This window comes from Podarcis raffonei, chromosome 5 (assembly GCF_027172205.1).
Source record: "Podarcis raffonei isolate rPodRaf1 chromosome 5, rPodRaf1.pri, whole genome shotgun sequence".
Classification (NCBI taxonomy): domain Eukaryota; kingdom Metazoa; phylum Chordata; class Lepidosauria; order Squamata; family Lacertidae; genus Podarcis; species Podarcis raffonei.
Genome location: NC_070606.1, coordinates 33539357 through 33559587, shown reverse-complemented (window position 1 = coordinate 33559587; position 20231 = coordinate 33539357). Strand labels below are relative to the sequence as shown.

Below are 20231 nucleotides of genomic sequence, written 5' to 3'. Positions count from 1 at the left end.
GATGCATTTCTTAAAACCATCAATTTGGTGTATATTGGCATTTTTTTGGCAATGAATAATGTGTAATGGGGAGAAAGAATTAAGATACATTGGCCTGATTCTTTGCTTATTAAGCTGATATATGAAAGAGTCTTTTGCTCATGTACATAGTCCTTTTACTCCTTTTGTAGCACAAGCAGTTAAGCTGGCATGTCATAGTTTTCTCTGAACCAGAAAACTATGGTTACCAGCTTCAGAAAAAGGCAGCATATTTAATCCACAGTTTTAAATTAGTTTAGTATCCTTTCCTGGTCTGAAACTGGTAACCATCACTTCCTGGTTGGGAGGACACAGGAAACTATGGTTGGTTAGAGACTTCCTGGTTTGATTGCTTGTGCCACTAAAGGAGGAATGAAGAAGCTGTGTATTTGAGCAAAAGACCCTTTCATATCTTGGCATAATAAGCAGAGATACATTTGTTCAATTTGGATGATCACAGCTTAAACCCATCTCCAAAACCAACAGTTGCCACAGCCACAATTCCCTTAACAAACTTTTCTTATATCCAATTGGGCAGCTGAAGGAATACCTATAAGGCTTCTGGTCACTTAGCCCTGTGTAGCAGTAATAGAAAGTAAGGTTAAGTCATGAATCACTTCTAGATCTTGTTTCTGATGGTCTCATATGTGCTGCTAAGTTTATGAATTGCAGTTTCAGAAGTACTCTGTTTTCTGTCTCATCTTTCTTTATAATCTTCACTTACTGCTACTTCCCATTCCCAGAAACTTCTTGCCCTCCTTCTCTAACCAGGGTTACAGGAGAAGAAGCCTGCAAAAAAAAGGGGGGGTGGCCCCAGATTACTTCTTGCAGACTAAGTTACTTTCATGCATGACTTGAAAGCTAAAGGTGCAGTGCTTCTTTACATAACCTTTTTAATTGCTCATTAAGGTGTTGGAAACTGCCAGAGGCTGCTATTAATTCTATCATTCCGTTCCAGACTGCAGCATATTTGCAAGGTCAGTAGCAGGTCAGAAATATCCCTCAAACACCTGGCATCCATGAAGATCTTGCTATCTTCAGGAGACATACTTTCTAACCCTATTACTGCCCATTATTATTTTTAAAGGGGTCTTTAGGAGTTAGGAAAAGAGATGGAAATGTTGGACGTGCCCAAGGATTTATGACAAGTTATTTCCCTTGCCCTCTTCAAAACTTTTTGTCTTTTCGAGCAAACCCTTCACTGGATCTCCACGCAGCTTCACCACCTTTGCTACCAGTTAGCTCTCTTATCTTGTCCTCACTGCTTCTCATTCAGCTCATAGTTCTGTTTTTACACCTTGTAGATGTTCTATATGGCACTACCTTCTTTGTGTTCTGTATGGTAAATTGCACATGGTTGAAGCAAAATGGATGTTAAATAACTATTTTTATTTTTATTCTATTTAAATTTTCTTAAAATAAAAATATTTAAATTAAATTTTAAATAATTACAGTGGTACCTCGGGTTAAGTACTTAATTCGTCCGTTCTTAACCTGAAACTGTTCTTAACCTGAAGCACCACTTTAGCTAATGGGGGCCTCCTGCTGCTGCCGCGCCGCCAGAGTATGATTTCTGTTCTCATCCTGAAGCAAAGTTCTTAACCCGAGGTACTATTTCTGAGTTAGCAGAGTCTGTAACCTGAAGCGTATGTAACCCGAGGTACCACTGTACTCGCTTATTGAATAAACTTAAATATCAGCTTCTTTAAAAGGAGAAATCTGTGTCTCTCCGCAGATTTGTTAATGTTTTGCACTGACATCTTTTACTTTTCAAAAGCATCTAAACAGTCTTCTACTGTCAAAAGCCATTCCCGTGCCGATGCAATCAAAACTGGGAGCTGTCCAAAAGCACATGCAATTGGCAGCAGCAGGAGTTGAGTACAGCAGGTTTGCAAGTAAGAAGATGTTGGCCAGGAGCTGTAGCTTAGTGGTAAACTGCATGCTTTGTAGGCATAACGTCCCATGTTAAGAGCCTTGCTGGATCAGACCAAGGGTCCGATTGGTTCAGCACCCGGTTTGCCACAGTGGCCAACCATACTTCTCCTGGAAGCCTGCCCTCCGCACAAGAACGCAACACCCCTTGTTCATTCTCCAGTGTTCCGTTAAAGAATCTTGGGTAGCAGGGCATGAACATACCTTTGCACAAGACTTGAGTTGCTATCAATCAAAGGAAACAGCACTGAGTTAGATAGAGCAGTGTTGTGACTAGGGTTAGATAGGGGAAGTTCCTATGTTCATTTGGGGGCTTCTGCAACTTTCTGATTGGAAAGTGGGGCGGGGGGGCAGGTGGCTGCACTGTTCGAAGGCACTCTGTGTCTCATGCTTCAGGCCAATGACATCATCTCAAACATTGGTTTGAGAGGGAGGGATGGGTGGCAATGAATTTGCCTATGCAAATTCATAGGCAAATTCAAGTTCTTGGAGTATGGGGAAGTGGGAGAGGTGTACAAAGTAGCATATAGGGAGCATGGTGGAACTTGTGTTTTATATTTAGTTACAGCATCTGGTCCGTATAGTTAAAGCTATGGTTTTCCCAGGAGTGATGTATGGAAGTGAGAGCTGGACCATAAAGAAGGCTGATCGCCGAAGAATTGATGCTTTTGAATTATGGTGCTGGAGGAGACTCTTGAGAGTCCCATGGACTGCAAGAAGATCAAACCTATCCATTCTTAAGGAAATCAGTGCTCACTGGAAGGACAGATCCTGAAGCTGACACTCCAATACTTTGGCCACCTCATGAGAAGAGAAGACTTCCTGGAAAAGACCCTGATGTTGGGAAAGATTGAGGGCACAAGGAGAAGGGGACGGCAGAGGACGAGATGGTTGGATAGTGTTCTCGAAGCTACCAGCATGAGTTTGATCAAACTGCGGGAGGCAGTGGAAGACAGAAGTGCCTGGCGTGCTCTGGTCCATGGGGTCACGAAGAGTCAGACACAACTAAACAACAACAAGAAGAAGAAGTAATGTTATTCTTCCGTTCAGGGCCACAACAGTCCCTCTCAAGGGGTTCACATCACACTCATATTATCACTTCCCCAGATGGTAAGCTGCAAACCTGTTTGCGTTGCACCCAACCAAGATGTTCCATGTGTGCAAGGGCTTGCACAACTGATTCCCCTCTCCTCTCCTCTCCCCTCACCCCAGCAGCAAATCTGCTCCAGAGGGTTAAGAGGACACCCAGGGGAGGGAGGGGAAGTTCCATTGCAGAAGCACAAACAGGAAAAGTTGGTTGGATGCAACCTTTTGCATTTCCGGCTCTTTGTCTTCATGCAACAAACATTGATTTATTGTTCCCATCTCCTGTCATGTCCAATGCAACCTTTTCCTATAGCCATGAATGCCTGTGAAATAGCAAGCGGTGGCTTTATCAGGAAACTCTTTCTTAATCTTTGCTCTCTGGCATCACTGTCCAGCTGGAAATAATGAAAACATTTTCCCGCCCTGTCAGTCTTAGACAATCGCTTTGAGGCTTTCCCCTTCTGCCACCATAGCACAGTGTAAGAAGGGACAAACTGATTGCTTTGTAATGCCTGCCACGAGCATCCTTGGGACATCTTGTTGCTTTGCATTGCCTGGCTGCAGAATTTTCATCTGCTTTTTGAACTCTGCAAAGCCCAGAATTGCAACTGCCAGCTTAATGCCTTTCCAGGCTGCGTTGCTTTGCTCAAGATGGTGTCTTGCCCACCCCCCACTTCTCCCCCTTGCTTTTTATTGACATTACGGAGTATAAAGTAAATTAAATGTCATTCCCACGGTGCTATGCTGGGTTTCATCTTCTCACTGCAGCCAGTCTCCTGGAAATTCTGTTGTTCTCAATTGAAACAGGAGCTATTGGGGCAGAACTATTTTGCTTTATAGGGTAGTTCTGGTCCCAGTTATGGAGAGCTTTCCCTGATTTTGCTGTTTTATAATGATTAGAGCAGGCAGGAGATGTTCAGAAATGCTGATGCTCGTACATCTAAATCGAATCCATCATCCTCAGTGTTTTTGCCTCTACTGTTTTTCCACCTCTTCAAGGCCCACTTCCTCTGACACCAGCAAGCTTCCAGGATTATTATTTTGAACATGTCTTTACAGTGAAATAGCTTATGTTTTCTTAAGCAACATGTGTTTGCAAGCGGGGCTCTAAATGGATGCCAGTCTCAGTTCCTTGGAGATAGACGACAGGCGCAAAGGACAAATAATAAATCCTTTTTCTTGGGTTTGCTGACAGTCTTTGCAGGGTTTTGCAGGCCTGGTTCAGCCATTCCCCAGCTCAGTGCTGGAATTGGAAGAATGTTGCAAGAAATTTAAATAATTGCTGGCTCCCAGGCAGCTTGTTGTACCTTTTCAGCAGGTGGGGGCAGAAGACAGATTGGTGAGTGGTTTTCAGTGTTGTTTGATATCTATTCTGCCCTCCCAAGTGATCCTAATGTGGCAAACAACAAAGTAATACAGGTTTTTTTAAAATAAAAAATAAACCATCACATAACCTCAGAGCTAATATTTTCAAGGTTGTGTTGAACAGTGTATTCCAGTAAATCTGCAAGGGATTCCCAGTTGTTCAACTAAAGCAACAGCAAAAAGTCACACATACACACACATTTAGGCAACCAAAATCTCTGACCTATAGTAACTTTGAGGCAGGTTCGTACTTGTGTATATGCAGGTCATCTTTTTTTTTTTAATAAATGTTTATTAAGGTTTTACAAAACAAAAGATTCATCATTTCAAAATGTATCATTTCCATACATAAAGCTCATATAAAAAACAAATACAACAGAAAAACAAAAATATATAGCAGAAAAAAGAGAAAAATAGGAAAAAAGAAAAACCCACTTTCTTAAATTTATGAAGTTCCATGCCCCTCTGTCTTGACCTCCTCACATCCCCCTTTTTTGTGTTCCTCTTTATTCCAATCAAATTCAGCAAGTTCAAAACCTTATTTAAACCATACTTAATTTTATATTCTTCTAGTTATTATGTCCCAATTTTCCATTATTTTAGTCCATACCTCATCTTATATACTATGACATAATAATGTTCTGTTCATAGCCCCCTATCCTTTTTAACATTCTTCTTTTCATTCACATTTAACCAAATCACACAAACCCTGTTACCTTCACTTCCCACATCATATTAACACTCAACAATTTTACAGTATTTTTGTAAATAGTCCTTAAACTTTTTCCAATCCTGTTCAATCAAATCTTCTCCCTGATCACGGATTCTGCCAGTCATTTCAGCCATCTCCATGTAGTCGATCACTTGCGTCTGCCATTCCTCCACGGTGGGTAGATCTTGTGTCTTCCAGTACTTGGCTAGAAGTATTCTTGCTGCTGTTGTTGCATACATAAAAAATGTTCTATCTTTCTTTGGCACCCATTGGCCAACTATGCCCAAAAGAAAGGCCTCTGGTTTCTTAGGAAAGGTAAGTTTAAATACCTTCTTCAGTTCATTATATATCATTTCCCAGTAAGCCTTGACCCTTGGGCATGTCCACCAAAGCTGAAAGAATGTTCCCTCAGCTTCTTTACATTTCCAACACTTGTTGTCAGGCAGGTGATAAATTTTTGCAAGCTTAACTGGGGTCATGTACCACCTGTAAATCATTTTCATAATATTCTCCTTTAAGGCAATGCATGCCGTAAACTTCATACCGGTGGTCCACAACTGCTCCCAGTCAGCAAACATAATGTTATGACCTATATCCTGTGCCCATTTAATCATTGCTGATTTAACCGTTTCATCCTGCGTATTCCATTTCAACAGCAAGTTATACATCTTTGACAAAATCTTAGTTTTTGGTTCTAACAGTTCTGTTTCCAATTTTGATTTCTCCACCTGGAAGCCAATTTTTTTGTCCAAATTGTAGGCCTCTCTTATTTGATAATAATGAAGCCAGTCTCGCACTTTGTCTTTTAATTTCTCAAAACTCTGCAGTTTCAATCTGTCACCTTCTTGTTCCAAAATTTCCCAATATTTTGGCCATTTGGCCTCCATATTGAGCTTTTTCTGAGACTTAGCTTCCATAGGTGACTATGCAGGTCATCTCTAGCAGTATGGTTCATGGAGTGCAGTAGGTAATGGAGCCGCCATTTATATCTTAAGTAGGCAAGCCATGCCTACTTAATTGATTCATTCTTCCGACCTTGCCTCCTTGCAATCAACCACCTGTTGAGGTTGGGCCTTTCCATTGCACCCCTATGTTGGGTATGGTTGGGTCACACATTTCTTCACCAGGAGTGATTCAAATGGAATGTCCTGTCTTTGGAGAAAGCTGCCTGTTGTGTCTCTGCATGAGTTGATTCTGTGGGGTTGCCTCCTTCCAGTCTAAGCAATGACTCTTACAGTTCAGCGGTGCTTTCAGATTTAATTCAGGGAAAGTTTCCTCACTAATCAGAAGTTTGAAGAGAAAGTATGTTGGTGTATAAAAAGAGGAGACATTGAGTTCCAGCTTGTCATTTCCCCCCTCTTTTCTTAAGTGTCCTTGCCCATTGGCTGATAAGCATTTGAGAAAAGGACAAAAGCTACATTGAAAAATCATTATTTTATTATGATATTGTTTTACTATATGTAGCCTTGGCTCATCACCATTATCTTGTGCAAAATTGGAAAGCTCCTAAATGTTTCTTATTCAGTAGTGGTGGGGAGACTTTTAGTGAAAAGAGATTGTCCCTGGTCTCTACATTTTATTCTTTAAAGTCTCAATGGAGGTTTGATCTCAGGGCAAGTATGTGTGTGTGTTTTAACTGCCTACAAGGGCACTTCTAAAAAGAAAGAAGATAACTGAAAAAAGAAATACTACCTCAGAAAATAAATTGGGTTTGATTATTCACAGAGGAGTACTTTCCTTGGGGAAACTATATAACTAGCCATTTTTATTACATATTTAAGTGCTTTTATGAAGTATTTGCATTCAGCGTATTGAAGCATTGTGTTCCGCTAGATTAATTTTGAACTTCAAATAGCTCTCCTTTCAATCTGTATTTTAAAAATGTTTGTGTGTGTGAAACCGATTATGTGCTACTCCTCTTTATTTCATGGCTTCTCCTTGGCGCAAATTTCTAGTGCTCTGTTTGCGCCATGATCCTAAGCCTATTTACTCAGAAATAGATCCCCTCCACTGAGTCCAATAGATCTCCATCCCTAGTAAGCTTAAGATTGCAACCTTAGGGACCGCTTCACACCAGAGTCATGCCTCACACGGTGTGAATCTAAGACTCAGTATTTTGCAGAAGGGATTAAACGCCCCCAAAACTTTTAAGTTTGAACATTTAAAGTGGATTAATGGGGCTATATATATATATATATATATATATATATATATATATATATATTGGTTGTACGCCACCACTCTGATATTTTATGTTATGATGGCATAGAGATACTTTTATAAATAAATCAAATTTAATTGCTATTTTGCCCTAGCATTTTAAAAAAATAAATCAGGCATTTTGAGGCTTGGGAAGTGATGGGGAACTGCGTTGAAAAGTGTGGGATGAACAAATGATTAACGGGAAGTTGTGCGAACACACTGCTAGCAAATCAGAATGCAGGCTTGTTGCAGTATAAACAGATCTGAACAACATTCCATATAGGAAGTGCTTTGTAAGCTTTGTGAAAGCAAATCTGGATGGATGTTGAATAAACACATCATCTGAAGGAGCTCTCTGTGCTGGAGCAGAATGGCAGGAGTGGAGAGTTCAGGCAGACACAGCCTGAGGCGGTTCTTTTGCCCCTGCAACAGAGCTTGGTTAGGAGTGCTGGGGAATACTGTTTTATTTATTTATTTTAGAAGTCAGGCCTCTTGGGGGTAACTCCAAAGTCCAAACTCCAAAGCATTTCCTTTCTTCATGCAGCAGCACAAGAAGGCTTAGGTGACCTCTTAAATCCCAGATTTCTCTCTTGAAACATCAATACTTAACCTGCCCTATCAAGCTGTAGGCATGTGGTAAAAAAAGAGCCATCTTTTTACACATCCAGAGAATTCTGATCCATGGCGACCGCCAAGGGATTTTCTGGCTTTCTCCTGTCAAGTATAGAGAACAGTTGATGTATTTTTATGCCAAAACAGAGTGCATTGGGGTTGCCGGTTACGTAAGCCATAAATGTAGCATGCTTACTGCAGCCTTCTTCTGTTTTGATGAGCACAGCGGGCACTTGCTCTTGAGTTTCTGGTGAACCTCTGTGAAATTGGGAAAACCTTAAATGCTGTCAGATCGAGTGACAAATGGCATCTGCTTGAGCGAGTTTGGGTTATTACGCAGTTCTGTCTAAATGATACAACAGTATTCCAGAGAGGTTCCAACAGCATGAAGGCAGGGATCTTTTTGAAGAGCAGTTTGTCAGGTTAGCACTGGCCTTGTTATATTTCGGTGGCTTGTGTCTCCATTGGCGAGTTTTCTGAAGGGACTGCGTGAATACCAATGGCGAAAACTTTATGCTTTGGATTATATTATTTCGTTTTATAGTTTACTTTAAGACTTACTTAGAGTTATTGTGACTTCTTTTATAGGCTAGTCCAGGACACAGTTATTGCTCTTCAGGCACTAATGGTCACATTATCTTGCAGCTTATTGTGACTGCAGATGGTTGTGATGGATGTCCTTCTCTCTTTTTAAAAAAGTTATTTTTTAAAAAACAACAACTCTGGGAGCAGTTTTTGTTTAATTGCTCCCATGTGGCTGTGTGATTTAAACGTAATAAACCAACGCTTGGTGTTTGTGTTTAAATACACCTATGAAAATGATTTAAAAGGCTGTGTTACTTTGTGTAAATTTATGAGTTCTGATAGATGTTTATTGCTGCCTCAATGTTAAGGGGAATAAGTGGATATGCACTAGGTCTGTTCATATTGTAAATTGGGGAGGGTGAGTGGCCCCAATAGATTGCTTTGAAAATATTTATGCAAAAATTTCTATTCCACTCTTCTAGAGCCCATGCATGCACTCAGGGTAGCATACAACAAATATGATTTAAGAAAACAAAAAAGTATGTGAACAAGGGTACAGAAAATGCACATTAAAAATGCATTTCCGAGCAACAGTGGTAGAGACTACAGATAGTAATAATCTTCACAGATAAACCTTAGCATGCAAAAGCCTTCTAGAATAAAAGTCTTTACCAGCCAGCCGGGGGGGGGGCCAGCCAGAGAGAGTGCCATGTGTACTTTGAGAGGCAAGATATTTCCTAGTATTGATGCACAACACTGAGAAGGCCCTATCTCTTGTTACCATTGTCAGGCATCCTTTTCACTCTAGGTGGGTTACAGAGAAGGGCTTCTTCTCCTAATCTTAGAGAGCGGGCAGGACGGCATGGGAGGAAACAGTCCTCGAGTATCTCTTAATCTTTCATCTGTATAGCATTCAAGAGCCACACTTTACAATGAGTGGCACTGGAAACTAAGGCAGAATGAGTTTCTGTGTCAAGTACATGGAAACAGGTAACCTCTGAGCAAGGTGCTCTTATTATTGGGGAAAGGTGCTGGATAGTAACAGGTTATTTCATAATTTGTGTGAAAATGTCAGCATACAATAGGGTTGCCATACATCCGGAATTTCCTAGACTTAGCCCTGATTTGGTCGTCAGAAACAGTGTCGGGGCAGAAATTGCTGAAAAGTCTTGGAAAATCCGGATATATGGCAACCAATGTCAGAAATGTAGATTTTGGTAATTTTCCTTTTAAAAAAAGCTCAAAAACTTCTTTTTTTGGTTAGCAACAACAACAACTTTGCAAAAAAAGGAAGCTTAACAACTTTTGTGTCCAGATTTTCACGTTTTGAAATATGGCAACCCTAACATACCACACAGCCACTCATTGTATATATTTGTTCCTTAATGACAATGGATTAGAAAAATATCTAGGGTAACTCTAGACATTACAGTACAAGGAGACTGTACCCACCCCTGTTTCTGCCTCCCTGCCATTTAACAGAGTGAGGCAGTTGATTTAAGGTGTCATAAAAAGGGCAACAAATTATTTCTTAACAAGTTACTTAATTTATGATAGTTCTATTTTAGCTCCCATGGAGAGGCACCTGAGGACTTTTCTGTCTCAAGTGCAGAAATAATCTGGGCAGCCATGAGTACTCTACTATGCACCCTGACCTGGGGATTTGCTGTTCTGCCTCAGGCAGCAAAATGTCTTGCACTTGCACTAGCCCTGACCCAGCCTTGGAGGGAAACAAGTCTTGGCCTAATAGGAATTCATACCTGTCTGTCTCCATATGACTGGAAATCACACAGTGCCCAGTTCATCTGTACTCGGGATTTCTCAAGGTCTGCTTTCTGTGTTCCACTTTCAGTCGAAGTATGTGTGTTCAGTGAGCTGTCCAAGTAAATATGAATTTATTAGCCTGGGATTGAGAATACATGTGAGCCTGAGGCTCATTCACCTGATGCATGTGGTAGAAAACAGCTTAAACAGATGGGAGCTTTGTCCTCTATACATTCCTTGCATTCTTCCTCCAGCATTCCCACAACAACATGCACCTATCATTGCACTTATTTGGATCAATGTGAAACACTTGGTCCCTACAATAGAGTGTTTAGAAGTAAATGCCTCTATTTATCCTGAGGTTCATGTTCAGGTGTCATAGCCAAAATATTTGAATATTGGAAGCATTGAACATGTGCACGTTCCCTTCTCCACTTCCTGAGCTGCAGCAAACAGGAAATCCAGATCAGGCAAACTATACCATATTATACTATATTAACAATACTTGGGAAGCCAGTTTTAAATAGGTTTTAGAGTCTTCATTTCATTTTATTTCATTTTACCTTTACTATGTATACCGCCTTTCTATATTACTATACACAAGGTGATTTACAACAACAGAATATACAAAAAAGAACACATCCCCAAAATTCCGGTTTGGAAAGAAATTGTGGTTAATAACACCCATTGTTTACCTGCTTCAGATCTCACAGCAAACTATGCTTGCCAGGGGCCAGGAAGTCAAAAAGGGAATCAGTGTGCTGGTTGAATACTCAGAATGGAATATGGAGGAGCTCACAGCATGTTTGGCTGTGACATCTGAAAAATGTGACCAAGTCTTTGTCAGAAATTCTGACTTATTCCTTCTGAAGAAAGATGCCTTGAAGGAACTGCCATCTCTTTATCCTAGCACTTCTAGTTCAAAGCAGTCTGACTACCCCGTACACATCAATGTGTAGAATGCCATGTTTTTCAGGCTTGTTATGCATAATGTATTTAATGGCGAAGGAAAAATACTCTTCACATTTTTAGCATGAATGAAAATATTGGATTCATTTAGAAACCAAAACCGATTATAAAACCATGTATACCCATTAGAATCCAAGCAAACCGTCTTTGAAGACCATTGTGGTGGTATTTAATAAGATAATGCCTTACGTCCTGAAAAATACAAGACACTAGAAGAAAACAATTACTTGTATATGCCAGGCTAATCGAGACCTAATGGAGACCCCCCATTAGAAAACCTGGCTATAAAATGGAAATCAGCATTTTAACATGGCTGCTGGGAATTGTGAAGGGAATGATTCCTTTCCAGGGATAATTGAGAAATGTGGAGTGCTATTGTGAAAGGTCGACTTATCTCCGCTACTGCTGCAGCAAAAATTAAATTTTTTTTTAATCATGAAAGGACACAAAAAGTTGTGGTTTATTGATGCATGAAACTGACAAATCGGTGTTGTTCCTTTTCTGTTCCAGTTTGAAAGGCACGATCCAGTAAATGGCCGGATCACGGAGCGCCAGTTTGGCAGCATGCTTCTGGCTTATAGTGGAGTGCAATCGAAAAAGCTCACTCTCATGCTGAAACAACTCAAGAAGCATTTCCAGGATGGAGAAGTGAGTAGCCTTTGGGCAGTGGAACGGAGATAGGCTGTGACTTATTGTGAGCGCAAATAATGTTTGGCTGGATTGTGGGCTGGCATGTCTGACAGGGATAATCGTATGGATCACCACCTTTTGGTCATACGTGGCAAGAAGAAAATGTAGCCATACAGTTGGGGGGGATATATGGAGGGGTTACATGTTGGTTTTCAAAGCTCACACTTCTGCATAGCGCTAGGCCCCTGTGTTCTTTTTTTTGCCCGAGTTAACTGGGGAAAGATGCATAACCACTGGCGTGACCTTGAATTAATTATCCATTTTGACTGGGTAATTTGTCATTTATATATTATGAATTTATGTGGGGAAAATAAATTATGGAAAGTAGGCTCATAATTTTGAGGGGGGAACGAGGTTGGAGCTGTTGCAGAAGTTAAATGCACGCTGAGAGACCTTGAATAAAAACACTTAAAAGTGAAAGGACATATTTTAATCTGCTAATGAAAGTACTCAGTTATGGCAGCACAAGAATGGCTTGACAGTTCCTTAGGAGACCTGTAGTGCTCCTTTTCTGATTAACTATTATCTGCACGTAACAATTAAACCAAAATGAGAACTGATTAAGAACCTCTGCTTCTGCATTGAAAAGCCATTTCTTGTTTTTCCATTGCTGTAATCCAGTTCCAAGTAGAGAATATATCAAGATGGTGGGGTCCAGAGCTGGCCAGTGCAACCATCCCCCCTGAGGGAGCAGATTGTAGCTGCTGCGCTGCTCCCCAGTGGTTTTTCTGCTGTGCCACACTGAGGTCACCTCTTCTGAACCTAGCTTAGCTTCTCCCAAACAAGCCGCAACCCATAAACGAAGAACAAACCTTATTTACATCTCATGAGTAGTCTGGAGAGAGCTGAACCATGAGACTGGATTTGGACGACTGGCAATCCTGAGTCCAAGCCCTAGGGTAGTTAAGCCTGGCATGACAACAACATGACCATGGTTTGGCTTAGTGTGCCTTCAAACCAAGTCAAAATTATTCCCATGTTGAAGATTCAAGGGGTCAGGTTTGAGGCCTGGCAACAGTAGGTTTACCCTAAGACACCTCAAAAAATTGTGGCAGAGGCAAGAGAAATATGGAGAGCTTTCATTTTTTTGAATTGGAGGAGTGATGAGGTCTTGGTCCAAGGATGGGGAGGAGGAAGGAATAGGCTTTGGTATGGTATAAAAGGTAGAGAAAAGGCTCTGAGGATTATTGGAATGAATGGGTTGGCCTAGGAGGAGGTGTAGTGATGGTGCTTGGCCAGAGGAGAAGAGATAATGGACTTTTTAAATGGAATGAAGTTTGACTGATATGTTTACTTCCTCCGAAGGGGCTCAGCAACTCAAGAGTGTGAACAGAGATAGTGAGTTCAGAGGGAAGCTGGGGCTGGAGATTATGGAGCAAACAGTTGAATGGGACTGTGGGACAAACAAATCAGAGTTGAGAATACATAGTTGAAAACGGCCATTAAAAAAGGAACAGTGTTTCAAAGAAAGCCATTGCAATGATAGACTGCAGGTCATAGAAGGAGCAAAAGGTAGAGTTGGTGTGAGGGGAAGACGGAGAGTGTGCAGTACTGAAAGTGACAAACTAATGGTCAATAAGGGGAAAGTCTGAGCAGTTGCTGGAGACAAGATGAAGAAAATAACCACGTCAGGGAGCGAGAGACTTGGTGCAGGTTTCAAGCCAAAGAGATTAGGGAGAGAAGCTCAAAAGCAGCTGAATCGATGAAGTCATTGACATAAATACTTAATTTGTTAACAGAGCAAATCTTTTCCCGTTCATTCAAGAGTAAGTCACCCTGTTTTCAGTGGGGCTCACTCCCAGAAAAAAAAGCAAAAAAAGAGCAGCCTATGAGAGAGAAACAGAAGGTTGGGATTTAGTCCAAGACAAAGGTTTTTGAACTTCTTTGCTCCAGGCTATCCTTTCTACATCAGCATGTCTGCTGAGGATACCCAGAGTTTATTCCAAGGAATTTTTGCATGCTGCAAAGGAATCGGGGTATAGTCTAAGTCTAAGATACCAACTCAAGTTTATATAGTCATACCTTGGGTTACAGACGCTTCAGGTTGTGCATTTTCGGGTTGCGCACCGCGCCAAACCCAGAAGTACTGGAAAGGGTTACTTCCGGGTTTCGGCGCTTGCACATGCACAGAAGCGCTAAATCACGCTTTGCGCATGTGCAGAAGCGCTGAATCGTGACCCACGTGTGCGCAGACGCGGTGCTGTGGGTTGCGAACGCTGCGGGTTGTGAACGTGCCTCCCACACAGATCACATTCTCAACCCAAGCGTCCACTGTATTGGGTCTTATTATCATCCACTGAGAGCACTCAGAATGTACCCAGGTCTCCCCTGCAATATTAGGCAAGTCTTTTCAGGGAAGCTTTTCTAGCATTGCAAAGTCTCCTCCTCCCGCAATGTGGGACCTCTGGATCACAGATTGGAAACCCTTGGCTGTTCAGCAGGACATGTGTTAGCTAACTGCACACAAAGGCACACCTACTCTGCACATTAATGCAGATTAACCTACATCTTCTAATCATAACATACAGAGTTTCACATCAAAGTTGTTTGTAGGAAAACATGACATAAGCAAGCATGCCAAAGCCTTTTGCAAAACAGGCTTTTATTGGGGCCTTGTTAAAATAACTTGGGCCATGACTCCGTTGCTTAAAAGATTCTGCCAGTGCAAGCTGCATTTTACTAAACTGAGTCAGATACTAGCAAAGTCGCCTGGGGATCATCCTGTAAAACTAGTGGAGGCTAATGATGCCTGAAATATATTCTTCCCGGCATCTCTAAGCCTGAATGGTTTTTGCAAGGGAGCCTCCAAGACAAAATGTGCCTCTCTAAACTGGGGCTAACCATCCTGACTGTTTGGTAGAGTCTCAGTGTCAGTGATGACTTCAGTTCTTCAGAAGGTCCATTTAGCTTTATAGCGTCAATAAAATATTGCTCCAGTAATACTCCAATTCCGGGCACTTGTCTGGAACAGTGGTTCATTAATAGTTTGTAGGAAGGACTGTGTCCTTTTGAGCAACTATTGCATGTTTTTTTCAGGACTGTCAAGAGGTCCCGTCTGCTTTTAACGATGAAGACATGTGTGATTTCATTCATTATCAGCTAATACCTGGAAGTCATCCCTGCTATTAATGTTTCTGTCTCTGGATTAGCCAGAGCCTTAAAGTCACTTAACGTGTCTTTTCCTTTGCTTGCTTTGTGTCAGGAAATGCTCTCCTCTTTTTGTATATAACTCCTCTTCTCCCTAAATAATACTTTAGTCATTGGGGCAATTGCGTGCCTAGTTTGCAAAGCTGGAAATACATTTCTCACTTTCTTCCAGTTTTTTAGTTTTTCCCCTGCTTCTTTCTTATGGAATATTTTTGTAACATATGTGACTATGTTAGTGCTGGCAGGACCATTGCAGTCAGGATGCTAGTTTGGCCATTAAGAGTAAGGATGCCCAAGAGCCCCAGCTGCCATGATCAATAGCCAGGGACAATATTTGGAGGACCACAGGTTTTCCAACCCTATCTAAGAGGACCTCTCCCTTCTTGAATCTACATTTCCTCTATCTCTTTATGATGGTTAGGTATTAATATCTGACTGATGGTAACCATGGCTTGCTTTCTGTATCCCTGGGTTTCGAGGTACGCTTGATTAATGTTGATATACTGTACTTGTGTCTGCTGCAAGGGCTGGTATGTATTGGCTGCTGCTTTGTGAAATGGGTGGGCTATTAGCGGATGCGGCAAGGGCTGGTTTGGATTGGCTGCCGCTTTGGTATTTTGGTTTGCATTGCTTGCGATTGTTAGCATTTGCAAGTTGGGTGAGTGATAGTTGGTTCGGCATTCCCCCCAACAAAAAAATTGGTCAATTCCCCCCCCCCACACACAAAAAAGCTCAACAACTCTGGGCAGCCCTCTCCCATTTTCTTAAGTTTGAGCCCCCCAAAATAGGGGGCGTCTTATAGACGGAAAAGTATGGTAACACTAAATTGTGGATGTGAGGAATAGGTGGAATTGACACGTGAAGGTGTGGGGCTGGGGAAGGAAGTGTATGACCTCCGGTAAGTGGTCAAGTCCCTTTTCTCATTAAAGGAGTAAGAAAAGCAACATGACTTTAAGAAGAAAAAACTTTTTTTTTCACTTGGCATCGGAGAGATGGCCACGCTATCTATGCATTTAGCACAATTGATCTTAATGCGCAGGTCCACCGCAACCTCTTCGTTGTCCCCAAGCATTGGTGTGCAGTGATCAAAATGTGCTGTTTTAACAAGAAAGCTCTTTATAAATTGCATAGCATCTGAGACTGAAGAACAGATATTAAGTGCTCAAGGCTGTACCCTGGAAGGCCACTTTATTAGTAACCCCTGGAGCAAATTGTTCTTTAGGAAGGACTTTCGAGCAGATATAGGAGTTGCAAGTGTAGCCAGTTGTGTTTACCATCACACAGCAAACTTTTGACAGCTTTTTTGCAGAGTTATGCAGTAACTAATTAAATTAGAGCTGCCATCCATCACAGATAGTGCTTGCTCACATTCAGTTCTTGTCTTTCCAGCTCATTGTCTGGATTTGGTTGCCCTTGCAAAAATTACTTTTGTTATCTGCCTGCCTTGGATGTCCGTGTGTACAAAATGCTTGTTTGTAGCCAGAATAAGTCATCTTTGGTTCAGATCCTTCATTTAAGAAAAAAAAAATGTCAATAAAGAAAGACTGCTTTACCTTTCTTTTATCTCACAAGAGCAATTGCACAGTGACATGTCAGCAGCATAAAATGGCAGTCATGGCACATTGGTGCCATGAATTGGAGAGTTTGTTTACCACCATGGAAGCCGGTACATCCATCAGATGATTGGGAATTGTGGCTTTTTTATTATTTTGTGCAAGAAGATTTCTCCACTGTGTTGTTGAGGCACTAAAAGGTACAGGCAGAATACACTCCACTGGCTGGGGCTGTGTTGTTTCAGTCCTGAAAGCTACCCATGGACAGAACTAGACAGTTGGTGGCAAACATAAATTCCTGATACTAGTTGTGTCCGATGTTGTAGCTCCCCTCATGCACCATAATTCCTCCACTCTTCTTCTTTCCCCTGCCACCCCCAACCTTCAAAATTGCTTGAAATGGTTGGGGAAACCTCCTGAGCAGATTTTGGTTCCCATGGGAAGTCCTGTTGAGAAAGCCACCTTTACTATTAAGCGTCTGTTTTTTATTTAGTTCTCCTTAGGCCAGTTGGGGTTGGAAGCCTTTCCTCCTCCTACCAGTTTGTATCTTAATTATGTTTTTTGTGTTTGCTGCTTTAGACCATCAAATTCACTCTCCTGAAGTAATATAGTAGCGGTGGGACCAGCTTGAAAAAAGCATTTCTTGCTTGTGTTTCTGAGGCCCACGTCTAGGAAATTACGATATTATTTATCACCCCTATCAAAGCTCTTTACAACGAAGTAAAAACAAAACTTAAATGTCATAAATGGGCGAAGCAATTGACACTGCTAAAATCGACACTGAAGAGTTCAAAAGTAGAAGGTGCATGATACCTTACAGTAAAAAGGTTTTACTAGGAAAACACATTTAAACCTGTGGTGTCTTTTACAATTCTCATTGGCATTCTATTCAGTTAAATAGCATTTCAGACAAGTTCATCAGTTGGCCATGTTCTATTTATGATCCCTTAGCAGCATTATGCTGCTTTTCAGGCTTCACGTTTTGGTATCAGGCATGCAGGCCAGGGGTAAAGTTCCTGGCAAAAGCCTTTTCTCTCCTCACTGATTCCCTAAACTTGCCCTGTAGCATCCTGTTCTTGCTCTGTATCTGAGTACGTTTGAAGGGGAGAAGAAAAAAGCTGCCTTTCTAAACTTGATTCAAGACCCAGTGTTACAGTTTAAAGCAGCAAAGATTGGCCAGCACTCCCTTCTGTTGATCTCCTGGGTCCCAGGAAACGCTGCCAAAACCACTCATCCATCTCACCTCATATATTCCAGCCAATTGATGTGACTGAATTTTGTGTTACCTGCAGGAGAAAGTGGCGGTGAGAACATTTGGGGAGAAATGTTGGAAGTTCATCCTTTCCCTTTCACGGCTCGCTAGATTTATTTTTATGGTAGCGCCTCCTGTCATCCAAGCCATTTATTCCCTCTAATTCAGTTACGCCTGCTAGAATTGTGGAGCTGGAAGGACCCATCTAGTCTTCCCCGCCATCAAATGCTAAGAGAAAACCATCCTCTTCACTGCCCTCACAGAGGGAGCCTGTGCAATTGAGGCCACACTTTGTCAAAAGGGCAATAGAAGTATCCCATTGAGTTCTTGTGGAGCTATAAGCCTACGCACCTCTGTCAGCGAAGCCTTGCTTTCCACATGAGGAAGGTTACAGCAACACTTCATCTTAAGAGAAGCAAAAGTAATCAAAGTTGTTTACATTTTGTGCTGCTAGAGAATGCCTTATTTTTTCCTCCTTTGGAGCAGGCAAGGTTTTGGGGGAGCCTAAACATGGCATTTAGCATGATTGTTTTGTGCTGGTTGTGATGAAGCTTTCCACAGGAATCATCATTCCACACGTATTTAAGGCTGCAATTTTTAAGATACAAGCCATTAAAGGAAGTAGGAATGATTTGCAAGTAAGTACACATTGCATTGAGCCTCCATGTTTTCTCAAAGTTCTCACAGCCCCCTGGGCCCCCAAAAAAGGGGGGGTATGGTGATAATTAAAACACTTGCATTTTCACTATCCTTTTTCTCTTTCTTCAAGTCCTAGACTGAAAGCAAATTCATTCCCATTGCAGGGCCTGACATTTGAGGAGGTCGAGAGCTTCTTCACTTTCCTGAAAAATATAAATGATGTGGATACAGCCTTAAGCTTTTATCACATGGCTGGAGCATCTCTTGATAAAGGTATGGAATATTTTATGCCCCTGATGTTGTATTTTCTTAAAGAGGGAGGCCAGGTATGCATGTTCACATCACCACACCTTCCTTAAATTACAATATTTGGGATATTTAGTGTATTGAAAACTCATGAAATCATTATTAGATACATATTTTTTTCAAGGGCTGGCGGAACATTAGCCCTTGCAGGCCACCTAGTCTGATCTACTAGCTCTGGAAGCTGGAGGTGACATAGCGCTGATGTTCCTTGCTTGCAAGAAAACAGCACATCAGGGAAAGAGTTTATATGCAAACCATCTTGTTGCTGTGCTAGTTTGTACATGCCAGGAGCTCTCTTTTAGGCAGGGTAACATTCAAAGATGGATTGGGGTGAAAAATGAGCTCTTCTTTTAGAATTCAAGGTATTTTATTGTACCAATACAAAATGCTGATTTTTAAAAAGGTTTTCCCGGATTGGGTTGCATCCAATGTAGCATTAAAGTTACTTATTCTGCTGACATAATGTTTTGTACCATCAGGATGTTGTGCAAGCGTGTGTTGCACAGTGAGATTCAACTAGCACAACTGCTGAATAGTGGTACCTTGGAAGTCGAACGGAATCCGTTCCGGAAGTCCGTTCAATTTCTAAAACAGTTCAGAAACCAAGGCGTGGCTTCCGATTGGCTGCAGGAAGCTCCTGCAGCCAATTGGAAGCTCCGGAAGTCACAATGGACGTTCGGGTTCCAAAGAACGTTCACAAAACAGAATAATCACTTCTGGGTTTGCAGCATTCGGGACCCAAAACGTTTGTCTTGCAAGTCGTTCAAGATCCAAGGTGCGACTGTACTGGATTCCTCTGTTGTGCAGCATTAATTGAAACTCCCCTCTCTGTGCTTTGTTCATGGAGAGAGGATGTTGGAGACAGGCACTGCAGTCTAAGTGGTACACTCTAGGAAGGTCTGTACCACATGAATTGCATAGTGAGCTGCATGTTTGCACAGTTTGTTATATTGCAGTCCAAGTTAGGGATGTTTTGACAAAGCATCTTGACACTCACCGTAATTTGTAACTTCTTAAATATTTGTGACTAGCTTGGCTCCAACTTGACCCTCGGCATCTCCAGACGACCGGGAGACAATATGGTTATTTTATTATTTATTTATTGAATTTATATACCACCCTATACCTGGAGGTTATGAGCGTGTTATGACTTGGCGAGTCCCTTGCTCACATGCTTCTCTCCCAGTGCCCTCTGTGGTCATCGCTTGGATTTTCTGGATTCCCATTTGCAGAGGAGGTGCCATTTTTGTCGCAGCACTGGTTACAAAACGTAGAGCGTCCCGATTTCCCATCCAGAACATATTAGCATAGCAAATACAGACAATGTCTGCAACGGAGTTCATGAATAAGTGATTTCATTTGCAGCAGATCAACTTAAATTTCACTGCACAATTTTGTTCTCTGCGCTAAATTATGCTGCAGCGGATTGTCCTAAACTTTCCAAAAGTTGCTACAAGGT

The 20231-nt window shown here is 41.6% G+C and overlaps 1 protein-coding gene across 1 annotated transcript in view; it reads left to right on the top strand.

Annotated features, from left to right (window-relative positions):
• The window catches only part of MICU1 (mitochondrial calcium uptake 1), a 140268-nt gene that overhangs the window by 97250 nt on the left and 22787 nt on the right, over positions 1-20231 (top strand). Inside the window, exons 9-10 of the mRNA XM_053388573.1 lie at positions 11696-11833; positions 18631-18739. Of these exons, the coding sequence (XP_053244548.1) occupies positions 11696-11833; positions 18631-18739 (247 nt within the window). The remainder of the gene's footprint in view (positions 1-11695; positions 11834-18630; positions 18740-20231) is intronic.